The sequence below is a fragment of the Rutidosis leptorrhynchoides genome, chromosome 6, assembly GCF_046630445.1.
Source record: "Rutidosis leptorrhynchoides isolate AG116_Rl617_1_P2 chromosome 6, CSIRO_AGI_Rlap_v1, whole genome shotgun sequence".
Lineage (NCBI taxonomy): Eukaryota > Viridiplantae > Streptophyta > Magnoliopsida > Asterales > Asteraceae > Rutidosis > Rutidosis leptorrhynchoides.
Genome location: NC_092338.1, coordinates 428,762,408 through 428,781,103, shown reverse-complemented (window position 1 = coordinate 428,781,103; position 18,696 = coordinate 428,762,408). Strand labels below are relative to the sequence as shown.

Here is an 18,696-nt window from a genome sequence, read left to right as displayed (position 1 = left end):
TATTACGATTAAAAACAACTCAATTGTAATGCAATTCTAGAAATTAATATCAATTACCTTAATAGGGCATGTAAAAAAACGTCGACCTGGATTAAGAGCCGTCCCAGATGTACGAAATGCCGCGCTACACCCACACCAACACATGACCATTGTTGATTTGAATTAGAAATTCAACGGAATACTAGAACACAATTAGGGTTTCAGTTTTGGGGACGACGTTGGTGAGACAGAGGGGTTATATAACCTAAAAAAAAATACACGTGCATCTCATGTGATCCAAATACCTGAATAAACATTAGTGTTGGGACAAAAATACCCTCACATGAGAGTCACATGACCAGCTGAGTCAGTCATAAACTAACGGGGTTAGGGACCTAGGGCCATTCGTGCTTAGTATACAAAGTTTAGGGTCATCCATGCTCGTTTTTTAGTTAAAGGTGTAGCTTGCTTTTAGATACAAAGTTAATGGACCATCCATGCAATTTTGTCAATAAATATTACCTCTATTATTACTATATATATTAGCTCTGTTTTCACAATGTTAGTTATCTAATTGTTCTCGGACTATTTTATGGGTAGATGTTGCTATATCTTTTTACATGTTTGTTGTTTTAAACTCAATTATCCTGTTCTTGACGAAAATCTGAGATTTAAAAAAACAATGCATGCTAATCCAACTATGTACATACATAATTTTTCGGCTAGAAGGAATTTGTAGACGTTATATTATTATAAAAATATTTTTATAGTTGATATTATATAAATGAAGTGTTCATTTACGTTTGCGAGCTTGTTTGTGTTAGGATTTAGGACCCAAACAAGAAAAGTGATTGATCATAATCACTAACCCACGAACGATAAACGAATAATAAAAGTAAAACGATAAATAAACGACACAGGATTTAATGTGGTTATATCTCAACTCCAAAACACGGAGAAGAGTTTAGTCCACTGGCGCAAATTAGAGATTTTTCACTATTAATTTCGTGCACACATTATATGGGTTACATAGGGTGTTTATATAGGCAAGTCTAAACAAGGAAACTACTTAACGAGCAAGAAAACACAATTCTAGAAATTTCTCCCGTCAGAACAATTCTCGCGACCGCGAGGAAATTCTGGTGGTCGCGAGTTTTGTTTTCTCAGCACAGATGTGATTTTTGCGACCATAACTCTAAACTCGCGGTCACTAATATCACAGATTCAACAAACCTTGTTTAATTCGAACTTCGCACTCCAAAAATCTCCCACTCAAAGGAGACATTAAACAACCTTCTCCAACCCGTCACTATGTTAAAACAAACCCACAATAACTCTAGATTTGCCGATTACCAACTCCTTTTGATACCGCCGGATGAGACAACTGAATCACGCCTCACTTCACTTGTTAGCCTACGAGCAAGTGAAGTCTTTCGACACCAAAAACACCGCTGAGTGATAAACCAATCTCATAGTTACTAGCTTGGGCCATCTCGATTTCTATCACCACCATCTTCTAACACGAAGATCATCTTCTTACACCAGAAGACCAATTGAAGTATGCGACTCTTCAATTATAGGATTCTTCATGAGACTACACCGCCTCACCGATCACCCTAGACATGTCCAATCCCGACCACACATGTCAATGATCACCCTCGTACAGGATTTCACCGTCTATCTATGATTTTCCTTCCCAGCAATCAGAAAATTCAACAGACGCCCTCGTAGACTCTTCATCAAGGCTCCAGTGAGAACGCAGTCACAACCTCGAAATCTACTAGCTTTTCAACTTTTCACTTTCTCGCTGGTTTACTGACCTCCTCATAGCTATGAATTTCACAAACCCATCTTCTCATCCCAAGCACGCTCCCACTGTACAAGTAAGAAATAAAACCGCGTCTACTCGAGAAGAAACTTGGTTCGTACCACCAGTCAGTCGCAAATTTCTTTGCCATCGGAGAGTAAGGCAAGTATTCGAAGCCCTAGTGTTACCCGAAATCATCACACTAATCTTGAGAACATTGGATAACAACGCCGCATAATCATCTCCACCACTCTACTAGTTGACAAACTCCCACTAGCTCGATAACTTCCGTCGGTTACCAAACTCATACCGAGTTCCCGACACCCTCAACGATTCATTCAAAGAATAGTGAATTTAACAACGAATCACAGACTGTTGTGAAAGTGCTGAAGCTAAGAGAAGTGGACTTATAAGAACTGAGGAGGAATTTGAATTATTTATTTAAGAGCAATGAGTGGAGACTATTGGAGTTACCAACCATACCTAACAAAACTTTTTGTTCATATTTGTATGAAGATTATTGGAGTATATACAGCTTCGATGGTTGGGAGTAGTATGCAAGATGATGACTGTAAAGTATTACCTTGAGCATCTTGGATACTTTAATTGGATTATGTGTGAAGAACTTTTCATTGCCGTCAATGAGTAACATGGTAATCAAATCATGCCCAAGACTAATGGTTTTCACCAAGGTGTTTGTGGCTGCCCCGGAACTAAAAGTAATAGAGACAAATGAAGGCTTTATTGATGTAGGGGAACATGACATCAATCAACTCCTTTATAATTGCCAATAAACATGAGGTACTTAATGAAGTTGATTTTTTTTTTTTTTTTTTTTTTTTTCTCCATTTTATGTTTTCTTGAATTTTGTAAGTATATATATTACCACCATCTCCTAATCTATAAACCAACATAACCTAATATATTAACACTCAGTTACGTCAAAACCCGGTTGAACATACACCTCAACAAATCACTAACTATCGGTAACATTCACACGCTATCTTTTTATCCAAGTAGTATCCAACATTGGTTTTTGTATAGTTGAAGAGATTTAACATGCAATCCTTCCTTGTAACATCAAATCTTTGACTCTTTTTATAACTTATAGATCTTTGACTCTTTGTAAACTTGAATTGGATGTAAATCTTCTAATAATATTTAGTCATATGTAATATTTTGTAACCGTCTTCTGTTAAAGATTTTTCTTGAGAAAAGGAACAAGCATTGATTCCAACTTTTATTAATGATTGAAGGAAGAACATAAGTGAAAGAGTGAAGAGGATGCACAACATTGATTCTTTAAAAAAAAAAAAAAAAAAAAAGAAAAGTAAAGCATTGATACTTTAATTATCAATGAAGAGGAAGAATAGCAATTTTCCCTGTCTTTAAATTTCAACCACAAACTCACACCAATTTTTATCTTCTTCTTAAGAACAACATTGGTTCTGAATTATTATCTGGTTGTGCAGTTCAAAATTTTCAATATTTCTCTTACTCGACCCCCAACACAGGTAATGCTATATATTTTATTTATAATTTATAATATTTCCTGAATATATAATTTACAACTTAGATTTTTGATAAATGCATCAATAAAAATTCTGTAATAAAAAACATGTACTCAATGCACAAAAACTTGTAATGGTTAGTGGTCACTTTTCACCTCTATTATTATAATACTGTAACCAATCGGGGGGAAGCAAATGTTTTTTTTTTCGTTTTTGAAAAAACTTTGTTCACGAACATTATAGATTGGATGAAAATATGAATATTTAATAAAGACACTTTGTGATAAATGTTTTTATTTTGCGGGAAAACGCTCGAAGAAGTAATATATAACAATTATCGTGTTTTTAGAGCGTATCACAAAGCGTCTTTATTAAATGTTCATAATTTCATCCAATCTATAATGTTCGTGAACAAAGTTTTTTCAAAAAACGAAAAAAAAAAAAATTGCTTCCTCCCGCTTCCCCCCGATTGGTTACTTCCCCCTTGATCCTACCACTATATATATATATATATATATATATATATATATATATATATATATATATATTAAATTATATATTATGCCTGGCAATCCCACCCTATATCATTAAAGATGGGTTTGTTTGGGTCTTATTTTTGACCTATTGGGTTGCTTCTGGTGGGAAAAGAAATTTTGCACGGGTCTATTGGGTCGTCAAGTTCTTATCTTTATTTAAGAAGCATCAAGCAGGTCAGACATGTTTGAAATGAGTTTAAAACACACACACACACACACACATATATATATATATATATATATATATATATATATATATATATATATATATATATATATATATATATATATATATATATATATATATGTATATATATATATATATATATATATATATATATATATATATATAGTCATCATCAAGAGGGAAGCACTTTTTTAGGGGGAAGTAATTTTTTTTTTTTTTTTAAATTCTTTTTTTCAAACATTAAGATCACATGAAAATATAAACATTTAAAAAAGACACTTTGTGACGAATGTTATTATTTTGGCGGAAAATCGCTCAAAGAAATAAATGATAACATTCATCATGAGTAATGTTTTAATCAGAGTTTATTTGCATCGTTTTATTTTCATCTTGTGTGAAGTGTTTTTTTTCGAAATTTAGCCCGATTTAGAGTTTAGGGTAAACCCAAAACCCAAAACCCTAAACTCTAAACTGTTCGTGCTAAAAATTCAATCTAAACCCTAATTTCTAAACTCAAAACCCTAATTTCTAAACCTAAAACACTAATTTCTAAACCCTAATAGCTAAACCCTAATTTTTAACCCCTTAATTTTTAAACCCTAATTTCCAAACCCCGATTTCTAACCCTTTAAAAAATTTTAGAAGCAAATCATTCATTGCAATGAATGTTATCATTTATTTCTTCGAGCGTTTTTCCTCCAAAATAATAACATTTATCACAAAATGTCTTTTTTAAATATTCATACTTAATGTGATGTTAATGCTTGAAAAAATAAATTTAAAAAGAAAAAAAAAATTACTTCCCCCTAAAAAATTGCTTCCCAAAAAAGTTCGATATTCTTAATGTGTAATTCATTCTCATTACGTTTAATCTTGTAATTACAATGGTGACTATTGAAATGTTTGATATAGTGCGTGAATGTATTAATCATTAGTTAAACTGACCAGAAATTTGATTGACAAACAGAGTCAGTTGATCGACTTACAGTCACTGTCGACCAGGTCAGTGTAAGTTGATCATCAATTGACTTGACCAGGCAGCCGACCGACTGAAAGTCAGTCGACCGACTGTCACTGCAGACATTATATATACGGGTTTCGTGTTTCATTGATATTTTACACACTCTCACATACCCTAATCATTCCCAAATGGTCTGCTATCGTCTCCTACCTCCAGCCCACATAATAACACATTCTAGATTCCGTTCTAATCTAGATTTAGGTCTAGGTTCGACTAATTCGGTCATGTGAACAACCCGTTATTCAATTAAGTCTAGATATATTGGTTTCCGCCTTTAGATCGAGTAGACTGATTCTAAGATCCGTTCATAGCGTCTACAAAAAACGGAAATTGACATCTCGAAAATATAGAAACCATATCAGACAATGACCACGGCTAAACTTTAATCCTTACAGGAATATATGAGTGAGCCCTCACAAAACTTGACAACCACCTGGTTATCAACCCACAAGACAACAAACAAATATGTGTTGAACACGAAGAACGAAAGTAAAAACATAAAAACACGAGAATTTAACGAGATTATATGTAATATTAATTCAATCCTTGGCCAACAAAGAGTATTCTTTTATTAATTTTCATAGGTACAATTTAGGCTACATATGAAGGAATTTATAGTGCTATACTAGTTAAAATCGCAACACAACGAGTAGTCCTAGTCAAAATCCAATTTTAGCCCATCAAACCATTCATACGGGAGACCTTTTTCCCTATACCGGAAATAGTTTTGACCAAATCTCCTTAAGTGAGTTCAATATTCCCTATATGGGAGCCACCTCCCTATGAGGGAAACTTTCTCCTTATATGGGAGACTCTTCAGCAATTGAGTTCTCTCCTTTTTGATCAAACTCCTCACACTCCAAAAATCTCTCACTTGAAGATTTTGAGCAACACCCATCTTCTACCTGTTTCTTCGCACGGTAACAACCCGACCCGCTAATTATACCTCCTTTTGATATCGTTAAATGAGACACCCGAATCACACCGCACTTCACTCGTTAACCAACGAGCAAGTGAAGTCTTTCGACACCAAAAATACTATACCTCTGAGCTATAATTTGATCTTTAGGTTACTAGCTTGGGACTAAGAACCTTTTTGGATACGCCACTTATCTCCTTAGTTTAGGAGATAATGGGTCGTTTGAGCCAGACCCGACATAATCGCCCCCATTGCCCAAGCAATCCATCCATACACGATATCATCCACCCGATTTAACTTTCTAACAAATAATAAACCCATAGATAGAACAAACACATGGACATTACCGATTAAAACCTTGCACGAGTAGCAATCACACATTTAATTGTCCACTTTACCGCATTTGCTTTCACCATTGGAACACTGACCATATACGTGCGCACGAATTTTGACACACCTGATTTTTCACCCCCAGTCAACACACATTGTAGGGATGTATCATTAACCGTGACTCCTAGAATAACCTATTGTTCATCTTCATCAGTTGATCACATTAGTGGAATTGAGTATTGTTGTTGTATTATGGTTATATATGTCACTATCCATTTCTGTCTTTTAGTGAATACTTCTACTCTATTGTTTGTATTAAATTACAGATAGGAAAATGGATCTTTTAGCCCCAGTTGTCACACCTGTCGTTGAATCTATAATGATAGTCATTAAGCGACACGTGGGTTACCTGGTTTCCTCTAGAAACATTGTTAATGAAATGGTTACAAAAATGGTGGAATTGAATGCGATGGCAAGTGATCTGAAGAGGAAGAAGGAGATGAATGTTGCAAAAGATCTTCTGATACCTCATTATGTACCAGTTTGGTTGGAAGAATTCGTAAGGGTATCCAAAGAAGTAAGAAATATTTCAACCGTTAGAATTGGATGCTTCAACATGAAGGCGAGGTACAAAGCAGGTAAACGAGCATCTGATATCCTCATGGATATCGACATTCTCAAGAAAAGAAAATCTGAAATCGAATGGAGTGATGAACCAAGGCTTCTTAGTAGGGTTCACTCTACAAGGCCTTCCACCTCTTAACCAGCGGTTGCTAGTGATATTGATACCCAAAAAGTAATCAAGTCCAGTAGAGATTTGATGTTCGATAAAGCATTAAAAGCACTTGAACCAAACAATGAGTGCCAAATGATGGCTTTATGTGGGATGGGTGGTGTGGGGAAGAGCATGATGATGGAACAACTAAAAAAGGTTGCGGAGGATAGGAATATGTTTGATTTGGTTGTAAAGGTGGTTATTGGGAAAAGTAAAAACAAAATGATGATACAAGACGCTGTAGCAGAGAACACCGGTCGATCTCTTACTGAAAATGATGAACATAATAGGGCTGAGCGTCTTCATAAAAGGTTTGAAGGGATATCAGAAGATGGTAAAAAGAAGATATTGGTTATATTAGATGATGTTTGGGAAGAGATGGATCTTAAAGATATCGGGTTAACAAATCCTTTGCCAAAAGGTTTCAAGTTGTTACTCACATCACGTGATGAAAGAGTTTGCACTCAAATGGGTGTTAAACCTTGTTGTATTTTCAAGATTGTTGTGTTAGAAGAACCAGAAGCGAAAAAACTGTTTTGGGAAATTGCAGGAATCGTTTCTGACGGTGATCACGACCTCATTAAAATCGGAGAAGATGTTTTAAGGAAATGTGGTGGTTTGCCCATAGCTATAAAAACCATAGCTTCTACTCTTAGAGATAATAAAGACAAAGATACCTGGAAAGATGCGCTTGTTCGTTTCCAGAACAATAGCCTTCTTATGCTTGAAAATGTTTTTGAGATTAGGTACGACTATCTCAAAAATGATGATGAGAAAGCAATTTTTCTTCTAACTGGCTTGTTCCCGGATGACCATAATATTCGAATAGAGGACTTGACGAGGTATGGATGGGGGTTGAAGCTGTTTAATAATAATTTGAACAGTGTTTCAACAGCAAGAACACGGGTGAAGGCTTGTGTTAAAAATCTCATACGTTCAAACTTGTTGATTGAAAGTGACAAAACAGGATATGTCAATATTCATGATCTCGTACGTGATTTTGTTTTAAGCAATTTTTCAAAAGTTAAGCAAGCTTCACTTGTTAACAACGATAATATCTCAGATCAACTTAGAAGAGATTCGTACGAAAGAATATTATTAAAGTGTGGTGGTATGGTTGAGTTTCCTGCAGATTTTAATCAGCCAAACCTTACACTTCTGAGCCTAATGGACGGTGAGAAGCTAACCAAGTTTCCAGAAGATTTTTATACAAGAATGCAGAAACTTCAAGTGGTGGCTTACACGGGTATTCATAAACCGTTGCTTCCGCGGCGCTTAACTACCCTGCGAACACTATGTCTTGATTCATGCAAATCGTTGGGCGATATCTCTTTCCTCGGATATCTTATTAATTTGGAAGTACTCAGTTTGGCGTTTTGTGGCATCTCGAATCTACCATCTGCCATAGGGAAGTTAAAAAACCTGAAGTTACTAGATCTGACTGAATGTGCTGCTGACCTTTGTATTGATGATGGCATCTTTCAAAGTTTAAACAAACTTGAAGAGCTCTATATGAGAGCTCGATATTGGTATCCTATAAAGTTTACAGAAGATAGTTGTAAAGGACTCAAGATGGTTTCAAATAAACTCACTGCATTAGAAGTCGAGGAATTCTTCAAAAGTATTCTCGAGCCGAAGAATGTGTCCTTTAAGAAACTTGAAAGGTTTAGGATATCTTTGGGTGCTCAATTGGGGGCGTCCACATCTGAAAATACATTAAAACTTGTTGCAAGCAAGGAAGAGATTTCGGAATGCAAAATTGATGAGCTGTTTGAGAAAACAGAGGAACTTGGATTATGTACAAACGGAATGCATTCTCTAGAAGATATTCTGAAGCATCCTTCTGAATATTCCTTTTGCAATATAAACGTTCTTAAAGTTCATAAATGTGCCGACTTGACATGCATCTTCACAGTTAATGTTGTAAGTAGTCTGACGAAACTTGAGAGACTTACAGTATCAGAGTGTCCTCTTATTGAATCACTGGTAAAAGGTGACAATAGTGGAGCTAATAAAGCGATTAAATTACTCAAGCTAAAGTTTTTAGAACTAAAGAAATTACCTGAGTTTGTAAGATTGTGTGATGTTGACGAAGTAGTCATGGATCTACCACAACTTATGGAATTGAGTCTGGATTCACTTCCAAACATGACTTGTATCTTTTCCAGAATGCAACTACTCTTGAACTCAAAGGTAATTAAATACATTAATAATACTAAAAGTTACACATAATTTGAATTAACAAAAAACTCGTCTTATAGATGTAGTTGGTATATAAATGTTGAAATATAGTAATGTATTTCTAGACTCATCTACATGTAATTAGGAATAAAAAGATTAATCTAGAATTATGTAGTAGTATTAGATATTAACTAGTAGATATTTAATTAGAATAATCTAGATTAGCAATTGCTAGATGATTCTAGCCAACTTAGGAGGCCTATAAATAGGCTAAGATGTTTGCAAAGTTGATGTACAAAAACACAACAAAATTTCAAGAAATAAAAACCATTCATTTCTAAACACTAACACTAAGTCTTCATATTCTATAAAACATCCCCTCACTTACAACAACAATTCAACTAATCAATAAACAATTCTAACTAAAACTAATCAATCACATTCAACTAAATCAAAACACTACAACTAATTATAACAAGTGGTATCAGAGCCGTTTGGGCGTTCGTTCGAGTACACCATGACTACCGTTGGTGCGTACAATATTCCCGTCCCCATCTTTGATGGTGATAACTATGATTTTTGGAGTATCCGAATGAAGACATATTTCCAAGCTCAAAGCTTATGGGATATTGTCGAAGTCGGTTTTACAACTCCAAAAGACGTCGAAACTCTGTCCGCGGAAGAACAGGAAAAATACAACAAAAATGTTGTAAGAAATGCTGCCGCTCTAGGATATATTCAACAAGCCTTATCTTTCCACGAATCATGGGAGCTACGACAGCCAAGGAGGTGTGGAAAATACTTCAAGAAGAATTTCAAGGAAACGTCAAGGTAAGATCTGTCAAACTACTAACTCTAAGACGAGATTTTGAAAATTTAAATATGAAAGAGACCGAGACCGTTAAAGATTACTATTCTAGAATCAAAGAAATAGTAAATCAAATGAGAGCCTATGGAGATAATATAACTGACAAAAGGATCGTAGAAAAGATACTTATTAGTATGACCGAAAAATACGATCATGTCATTACCGCTATTGAAGAGTCAAAAGACATCGAGACTCTGTCAGTAACGGAATTAATTGGCTCTCTTGAAGCATATGAGGCTAGACTGAGTCGGCGTAGTGAAAACTCACTAGAAAGTGCCTTTCAGTCTAAACTCAAAATAAGGTCTCAGAAATCTAATAATGAGGGGAAAAGAAATCTCGACTTAAAGTCGGGAGGAGGAGAAAAACCCAGAACCGGGTTCGATCAGAGAAGAAAAACCTATCCTCCATGTGGTATTTGCAAAAGGACAAACCATTTGGAGAAAGATTGTTTTCACAAAGGAAAGCCACAATGCAATAACTGCAGAAGATTTGGGCATCTAGAAAAAGATTGCCGTTTAAAACAAAATCATCGAGCTAACTTCACGGAAGAAAGCGAAGATATACTGGAGAACAAAAATTAGCTATTCTATGCCTGTCATGTCGCAAATAAACAGAGGGACGATACTTGGTTGATCGACAGTGGGTGCAGCAATCACATGACAGGAGATGAGAAGCTATTTCAGAGTATCAACACCTCCGTAAAGTCCCGTGTCAAGTTAGGGAATGGAGAACTCGTGGATACTAAAGGCAAAGGTACTATTACTGTTCAAACTAATAACGTCACTCGATCTATCAATGATGTTCTTCTAGTACCAAGCCTAGCAAGTAACTTGCTAAGTGTTGGACAAATGATGGAGCACGGCTACTCTTTACTCTTCGAGGATGATTGTTGTGTCATCCGTGACAAGAAAAACAACTACAAATTAATAGCCAAAGTGCCAATGGAGAATCGCAATTTTCCGCTTCGCTGGCAGTATATCAGAGACACGGCCATGAAAGTTCAAGTTGAAGAATCATGGCTATGGCATCGAAGATTTGGCCACTTTAACTTCCACGCACTAAAAATCCACCAACAAAAGAATATGATGAGAGACTTGCCGAACATAGAAGAGATCACTGACACGTGTGAAAGCTGTATCATGGGCAAGCAACATCGAAAACCTTTCCCTAGTGACAAAGCCTGGAGGGCGAAAGGTATATTAGAGTTGGTGCACACTGACGTATGTGGACCAATGAGGACCCCGTCACTTAACCAAAACAGGTACTTTATCCTCTTCATCGATGACTATTCTAGAATGACGTGAAAAATCTGAAGTATTTACGATATTCAAGAAGTTCAAAAACTTCGTAGAAAAGAGTAGTGGCCATTATATTAAAACACTAAGGAGTGATAGAGGAAAAGAATACACCTCTACACAGTTTAATAAATTCTGTGAAGATGAAGGAGTTAAACGTCAACTCACTGCTGGTTACGCTCCTGAGCAAAATGGCGTCTCTGAACGCAAAAATAGAACTGTAGTGGAAATGGCCAAAACAATGATACAAGAAAAAGGCCTTCCAAACAGTTTCTGGGCTGATGCTGTATACACAGCGGTATATATACTAAATCGATGTCCCACGAAAGCCGTCGAAAACAAGACTCCTATTGAGGCATGGAGTGGAAGGAAGCCGTCGGCGAAACATCTACGTGTATTTGGATCTATCTGCTACATCCATGTTCCTAAGGAGAAACGTCACAAGCTCCAAGAAAAATCAGAGAAGGGAATATTCTTGGGCTATAGTACACAATCAAAAGGTTACTGAGTCTACAACTTGAAGACTAATAACATCGTGATTAGCCGAGACGTGGAGTTTGACGAAGACGCTTCTTGGAACTGGGAGAAAGATAAAGTTGAAAAGCAAACATATTTGCCGAGGATATCTATAGAAACTCCAGCTCAACAACCACTACAAACGGAGGATCCTAGTCATGAAAGTACTGGAGAAACGAGCCCTACTACGCCAACTTCTCTGTCGGCAACATTACCATTAACACAAGACGAATCAAGTCCAGAGTCAACACCTGGAAGAGTCAAAAAGTTAGCAGAGGTGTACGAGACTTGCAACTTCACAACTATAGAACCTGAAAGCTATGAAGTTGCATCCAAAGATGAAAAGTGGGTGGCTGCTATGAATGAAGAAATCAGAATGATCGAGAAAAACAACACATGGGAGTTAGTTGATCATCCAGAAAATAAAGAAACCATTGGAGTAAAGTGGGTTTACAAAACAAAGCTCAATCCTGATGGTTCTATACAAAAACATAAAGCAAGGCTAGTAGCTAAAGGCTATTCACAACAGCCTGGAGTCGACTACAACGAAACTTTCGCACCCGTAGCACGATTGGATACTATAAGAGCTCTTGTGGCGCTAGCAGCTCAACGAAGATGGAAGATTCACCAACTAGATGTGAAATCAGCCTTTCTAAATGGGTTTCTAGAAGAAGAAATATACGTAGAGCAACCACAAGGGTTCATCCAGAAGGGAAAAGAAGATCAAGTCCTGAAGCTAAAGAATGCTCTATATGGACTTAAACAAGCACCACGTGCTTGGTATAGCCGATTGACAGCAGGAGGAGTCAAAGTTAGCCCACACTCTATATCAAAACCCAAGGTAACTCTGACACTCTCATTATTTCCTTGTATGTTGATGATCTTATATATACGGGAAACAATGAGAGAATGATACAAGAGTTTAAAGAAGACATGATGAAAACATTCGAGATGAGCGACCTTGGATTGATGCGCTATTTTCTTGGCATCGAAATCAGTCAAGAAAATGAAGGCATCTTCATATGCCAAAAGAAATACACTGAAAATCTCCTGAAAAAATTTAAACTATACGGTTGTAAAACTGTCTCCACGCCACTAGTCGTCAATGAGAAGATGAGAAAAGAAGATGGATCAGAGAAAGCGGACACTTCAAGATTCAGAAGTCTCATTGGAAGTCTACTATATCTAACAGCCACAAGACCAGACATCATGTACGCAACCAGTCTACTATCCAGGTACATGAAAAACCCTACACAAATACATTACGGAGCTTCAAAAAGAATATTAAGATACTTACAAGGTACCATAGACTATGGAATATGGTACAAGCCCACTATAGACTCGAAGCTTCATGGATACACAGATAGTGATTGGGCCGGATCGGTGGATGACATGAGAAGTACTTCTGGATACACATTCACACTTGGATCTGGAGTCTTCTCATGGGCATCAAAGAAACAAGAAACCGTGGCACAATCGTCAGCCGAAGCCGAGTACGTCGCAGCCGCAAACTCAGCTAATCAAGCTAAATGGCTAAGAAGAATACTTGAAGACATGGGCGAAAAACAAGACGAAGCTACTCAAATATTCTGCGACAACAAGTCTGCAATTGCAATGGCAACTCCTGTGTTTCATGGTAGAACAAAACACATTGATATCAAATATCACTTCTTACGAGAAGTCACCGCTAAGAAAGAGATTGAATTAAAATACTGCAAAACTGAAGAGCAAATTGCAGACATACTCACCAAAGCACTTCCAAGACCAAAGTTCGAGTTCCTACGCAACATGCTCGGAGTAACATCGAAATACATTAAAGAGGAGTGTTGAAATATAGTAATGTATTTCTAGACTCATCTACATGTAATTAGGAATAAAAAGATTAATCTAGAATTATGTAGTAGTATTAGATATTAACTAGTAGATATTTAATTAGAATAATCTAGATTAGCAATTGCTAGATGATTCTAGCCAACTTAGGAGGCCTATAAATAGGCTAAGATGTTTGCAAAGTTGATGTACAAAAACACAACAAAATTTCAAGAAATAAAAACCATTCCTTTCTAAACACTAACACTAAGTCTTCATATTCTATAAAACATCCCCTCACTTACAACAACAATTCAACTAATCAATAAACAATCCTAACTAAAACTAATCAATCACATTCAACTAAATCAAAACACTACAACTAATTCTAACAATAAATCTTGTTAGCTATTTATGGATATTACAAGTGTTAATTATTGTGTAGGTTTTGATCCCGAAGTTGGGGAGTTTGAAAATTAATGGAATGGAGAAGTTGAAGGAGATATGGTGTGAAACTGCTACTAGTTTGGAGGAAGTTGACTATATTTCCACGTTGAGAGAGATTAAAGTGAGCCGTTGTAAGAGTATGGTGAATCTTTTTCCAAGGAATCCAATGCGATTACTGACTCATTTAGAAACTCTTGTAGTTAGATATTGTAGTTCCATTGAAGTGTTATTCAACATAGACTTGCAGGGAAGTATTGGTAATGTTAGTGGCAGCAGCAGCAACAGCTTAAGAAGTGTTGAAGTTTCTAATTTAGAGAACTTAAAAGAGGTGTGGAGGATAGAAGGAGGAGATGATAATAATTCTGGTTCTGGTATTATCATCCATGATTTTCAAGGCGTAGAATCATTAAGAATTCAGAACTGTGATAAGTTTAGAAGTATATTCATGCCTACCACCATCTATTTTAATATGGCAGCACTTAACTACATCGATATTATCGCTTGTGGACAAAGGAGTGAATTGCTAACACATGACCAAAAACAAGAGGTATGGCTGTCATATTTTATACAATTACATTAATTTTAGTTTTTCTTACACAGGGGGACGATCCACGTAATATTTGCAAATCAATCCACATTCGGAACCCAACTTGTAATTACTCACAAACCACACGGACACGTGTAATTTTTAAAATTTATTATAAGTCTACAACTGTTCGAAAGATACTATAATTATGAAAATCCGCTTTATACATAGGTTATTTGTGTTAAAGACTTCAATGTCAAAATGAGAAAATGTAAGAATAATGCTCTGTATTAAGTTACTTGTACTGGGTAATTCCTTTTATGCAGATGATTCCTGTAGTTGCAATCCCATCATCTCTCTTACACACTTTTCGTCAGCTTCCTGACATTACACTAATTAGTTATGATGTGGATGTGGTGTTTGACATGAAGAGTCAAAGTCAAAGTAGTAGAGACTTGATAACAACTATGCCCAAGCAACGACCTTGCAAATTAAAATTGTGGAATATGAATAGGATGACTCATGTGTGGAAGTGTAATTGGAATGACTATTTTATTTGTCAAAATCAACATCCAACATCCTTATTCCATAACATCACGACCATAGAGTTGGATAATTGCGAGAGTATCAAGTACTTGTTTGCACCTCTCATGGCGACACTCATATCCAACCTAAAGAAACTCGAAATTTGGGATTGTAAAGGCATGGAAGAAGTAGTTTCAAACAGAGATGATGATAAACATGAAAAGATGACACCATCTACTACAACTTTATTCCGTCATCTTGATTCATTCACTCTTTATAGGCTTCCTATTCTCAAGCATGTTGGTGGTGGCGTAGCTAAGGGTACAACTAATCTCATTCATGATCAGCTCAAGGTAAGTCTTGAGTGTACTTGTATTCTTAACCTTAATGTAGCTATCTCTATATTATTATATAAATTTGTCTTTCAGAACCTTTTATATTTTCAGAACTGTCCATTTGTTACATTTATATTCATGTTCGCCCAACTTAATTTTAAGCTATCGTATTTGTCATTATTAAGTTAGATATATATGATACTAGGTTTTTAGCCCATGTGATGCACGGTCGTTGAAGAATCGATTAAAAGATTATTTATGATAATCACGTTCATTTTATAATTAAGCTCGTGGGATGCTCGTAGTTATGAATTTTAAAGTACGACTGTTGTTATTTTACTTTAGGCTCCAGTGATTAGTTTTATCATTAAAAAATATTTATCACCCTTAACATTCTTCAATCAATATATTGAAAGTTGACCTTAGGATTATAATTTCCTAAATGTTCGATTTACTTCAATGAAGAGGTCTAGAGTTCGATCCTCTTAGTTATTATTGTTTAGAATATCCATATGAACGATTACGTTAATACACAAATATTAATACGGAGTATTAATTTTGTGATGCTGAGAGCTTGCTTGCAAGCAAGCGTGTTATTATTTGAAACGCCCCCAACCTTAATTAATTTCTCTTTTGCTTTTTTTTTGCATTGGTAACAACCATTAGTTATAGTTAAGCTCTATTAATACAATTGGCATTTTAAGTTACAGGTTCCTGAGGTGGGGGTCGTTTACTGGTCCTTATGCCTATACTCTCGAAAGATACATATAAGAAAATGTGATGCTTTGTCAAGTGTGATTCCATCTTATACAACAGGGCAATGGGTAAAGGTTGAAGAGATGGTGATAGGATACTGCAACTCAATGAAGGAGGTATTTTCATCTACAGTAGAGAACGACAATGGGTTTCATAGTACTACTATCTCTGATGAAGGAAGTGGTGCTACCAATACTTCTCGTCCAATACTGAGACATGGAAACATTACTGCTCATAAACTGTCAAACCTAAAGACGTTGCATATCATTAAATGTGACAGTTTGAAATATATATTCACATTTTCTACACTTGAAAGCCTTAAGAAACTCAAAGAGATAAGAATAAAAAGGTGCAAGGCAATGAAAGTGATTGTGAGGGAGGAAGAAGAAGAAGGAGACCAAACTACTACAACACCTAATGATAATAAGGTTGTTGTTGTGTTTCCTCGTCTGGAAGTAATTGAGTTGATCTCTCTGTCAAACCTTGAAGGTTTTTTCACGGGGATAATAGAAGAATTCCAATGGCCATTATTGAATGATGTTTACATTGAACAATGCCCCAAAATGGCAGCTTTCACATGTAGTAAGTCAATAGCTCCGAGGCTCAAGTATGTGGAATATCCAATCTTCGGAAAACTTAGTCCTGAACGTTATAACTTCTATATGACGTCCCCTTCACCTGATCAGGTACATATATATTTATTATGCGTTGTGTAATTATGAAAATGTCCAATCTTTAATAATCGTTTTTATTTATATGTTTTGTGCAGATCACATCCCCGAGTTTAGAGAGTACAACTTCCTGCCCTGCAATTTCAAATGATGAGAAACCTCTCTTTTTAGAGGATATTAAAGAAATAAATGTGGAAAACGGAAGAAGCGAAGTGATTATTGCATTCGACGAGTTGTTACAACTGAAAAATCTCGAAAAGATACATGCAAAGAGGTGTGAACAGGCAAACAAGATTTTTGAAGTAGAATTGGAAGTGACAGATAGTAATTTTAACAACGAATCGCAAACTAGTGTTGTGAAACTTCCAAAACTAAGAGAAGTGGACTTAGAAGAGCTGAGCAATTTGAGGTACTTATGGAAGAACAATAAGTGGAGACAATTAGAGTTACCGAACCTGACAAAACTTTCTATTCACAATTGTAATTGGTTAGACGATGTATTTGTAACTTCAATGGTTAGTAGTTTCATGCAACTCCAAGAGCTACATGTCACACATTGCTATAGATTGACGGAAATTATTAAGGAAGATGATGACTATGAGAGAAAAGAGTTACCTTGCCTAAAGTCCTTAAAACTTGAACATCTTGGAAGTATAAAAGGATTTTGCTTATGGGAGAAGGAGTTTCTGTTGCCATCATTGAGTACATTGGTAATCAAAGAATGTCCAGAACTATCAGTTTTCACCAACGGCATTGTGGATGCTCCAGAACTAAAAGGAATAGAGACAAATGAAGGCTTTATTGATATAGGGGAACAAGACATCAACTCCTTTATAATCACCAATAAACAACAGGTATTTTATTAAGTTTAAAAAAGAATTCATTTATGTTTATTTAGTTTTTATAAGTTCCAACGATGCATGCTCTTTGTAATATTTATCAGTTTTACATATTTTTTATTCATTTTCCTCAGGGACGCCATTTTTGATCCGAGACGATCTAACCGACTCCGAGAAAAACAAGGACGATGGGAAAGGGTAAAAGGAGGAGGTTATTTACATTACCTCGTTTAGTTACTCCACAATCCCATGTTCGTTGGCAAGTGCCCATGATTCCAGGCAGTGGGAAACATGGAGAAAGTTGCTTGATTTACTTCTTACTATAAATGTATCGATGGTGAATCAAAGAGGGAAGAAGCCTCTATTTTACTAGTCATGTTACTTGTAAATTTGGGAGAAGAAATAGCCTCTTATCTGTAGTTAATTGTATACACTTAAGAGAGAGATATAAAAAAACAAAAAAAGTTCACAAATTGTTTTGTTCGTTTGTCTACTATCCATATCGTAAGTGTTCTTATTTTCTTCTTCCCCATAAACATTCACTAGCCCAAATCAATTATTTATATCCTTGCGAAGAGCGTCGTGTCCATCTCTTTTCGTAACGGATCAATTTTGGAAGCCATGAAGATGAATAACGCCAAAAATATTCCAATCAATTTAAACGTGAGAATTAGAAGTTAGGCAAACCAGAATAAAATCCCAAATTCATTACTAATTCGGATTTTGTGTAATTTTAATATTCGTTGTCTCAAACTTATGATCGTAAGCTTGGGTTTCTTTCGGAAAAAGAAATAATTAATGGATGTAGAAACTTATGCCCTATTATTGCACTTCGTAACTTTTTTTTTTTTTTTTTTGTTTTT

At 35.7% G+C, this 18,696-nt stretch overlaps 3 protein-coding genes across 4 annotated transcripts in view; all 3 read left to right on the top strand.

Annotated features, from left to right (window-relative positions):
* Window positions 1-18,696, top strand: part of LOC139851522 (uncharacterized) — a 158,268-nt gene that overhangs the window by 85,805 nt on the left and 53,767 nt on the right. The window lies entirely within an intron of this gene.
* LOC139855219 (probable disease resistance protein At4g27220) lies at window positions 2,121-17,514 on the top strand. Its single transcript, XM_071844457.1, has 7 exons — window positions 2,121-2,587; window positions 6,617-9,258; window positions 14,180-14,728; window positions 15,034-15,585; window positions 16,278-17,009; window positions 17,093-17,403; window positions 17,487-17,514. Exons 2-7 carry the CDS (start codon window positions 7,111-7,113, stop codon window positions 17,512-17,514), a joined length of 4,320 nt encoding a protein of 1,439 aa, XP_071700558.1. The 5' UTR covers window positions 2,121-2,587; window positions 6,617-7,110.
* Window positions 6,625-7,053, top strand: LOC139855220 (uncharacterized). The gene has a single exon (XM_071844459.1). It carries the CDS (start codon window positions 6,625-6,627, stop codon window positions 7,051-7,053), a length of 429 nt encoding a protein of 142 aa, XP_071700560.1.

Bases quoted from the DNA above. Each gene is read 5' to 3' on its own strand.
- LOC139855220 (XM_071844459.1), top strand. From the start codon at position 6,625: ATGGATCTTTTAGCCCCAGTTGTCACACCTGTCGTTGAATCTATAATG.
- LOC139855219 (XM_071844457.1), top strand. From the start codon at position 7,111: ATGTTCGATAAAGCATTAAAAGCACTTGAACCAAACAATGAGTGCCAA. The intron at 9,259-14,179 runs GTAATTAAATAC...ATTATTGTGTAG, and splicing joins AACTACTCTTGAACTCAAAG to GTTTTGATCCCGAAGTTGGG. The intron at 15,586-16,277 runs GTAAGTCTTGAG...TTTAAGTTACAG, and splicing joins TCATTCATGATCAGCTCAAG to GTTCCTGAGGTGGGGGTCGT.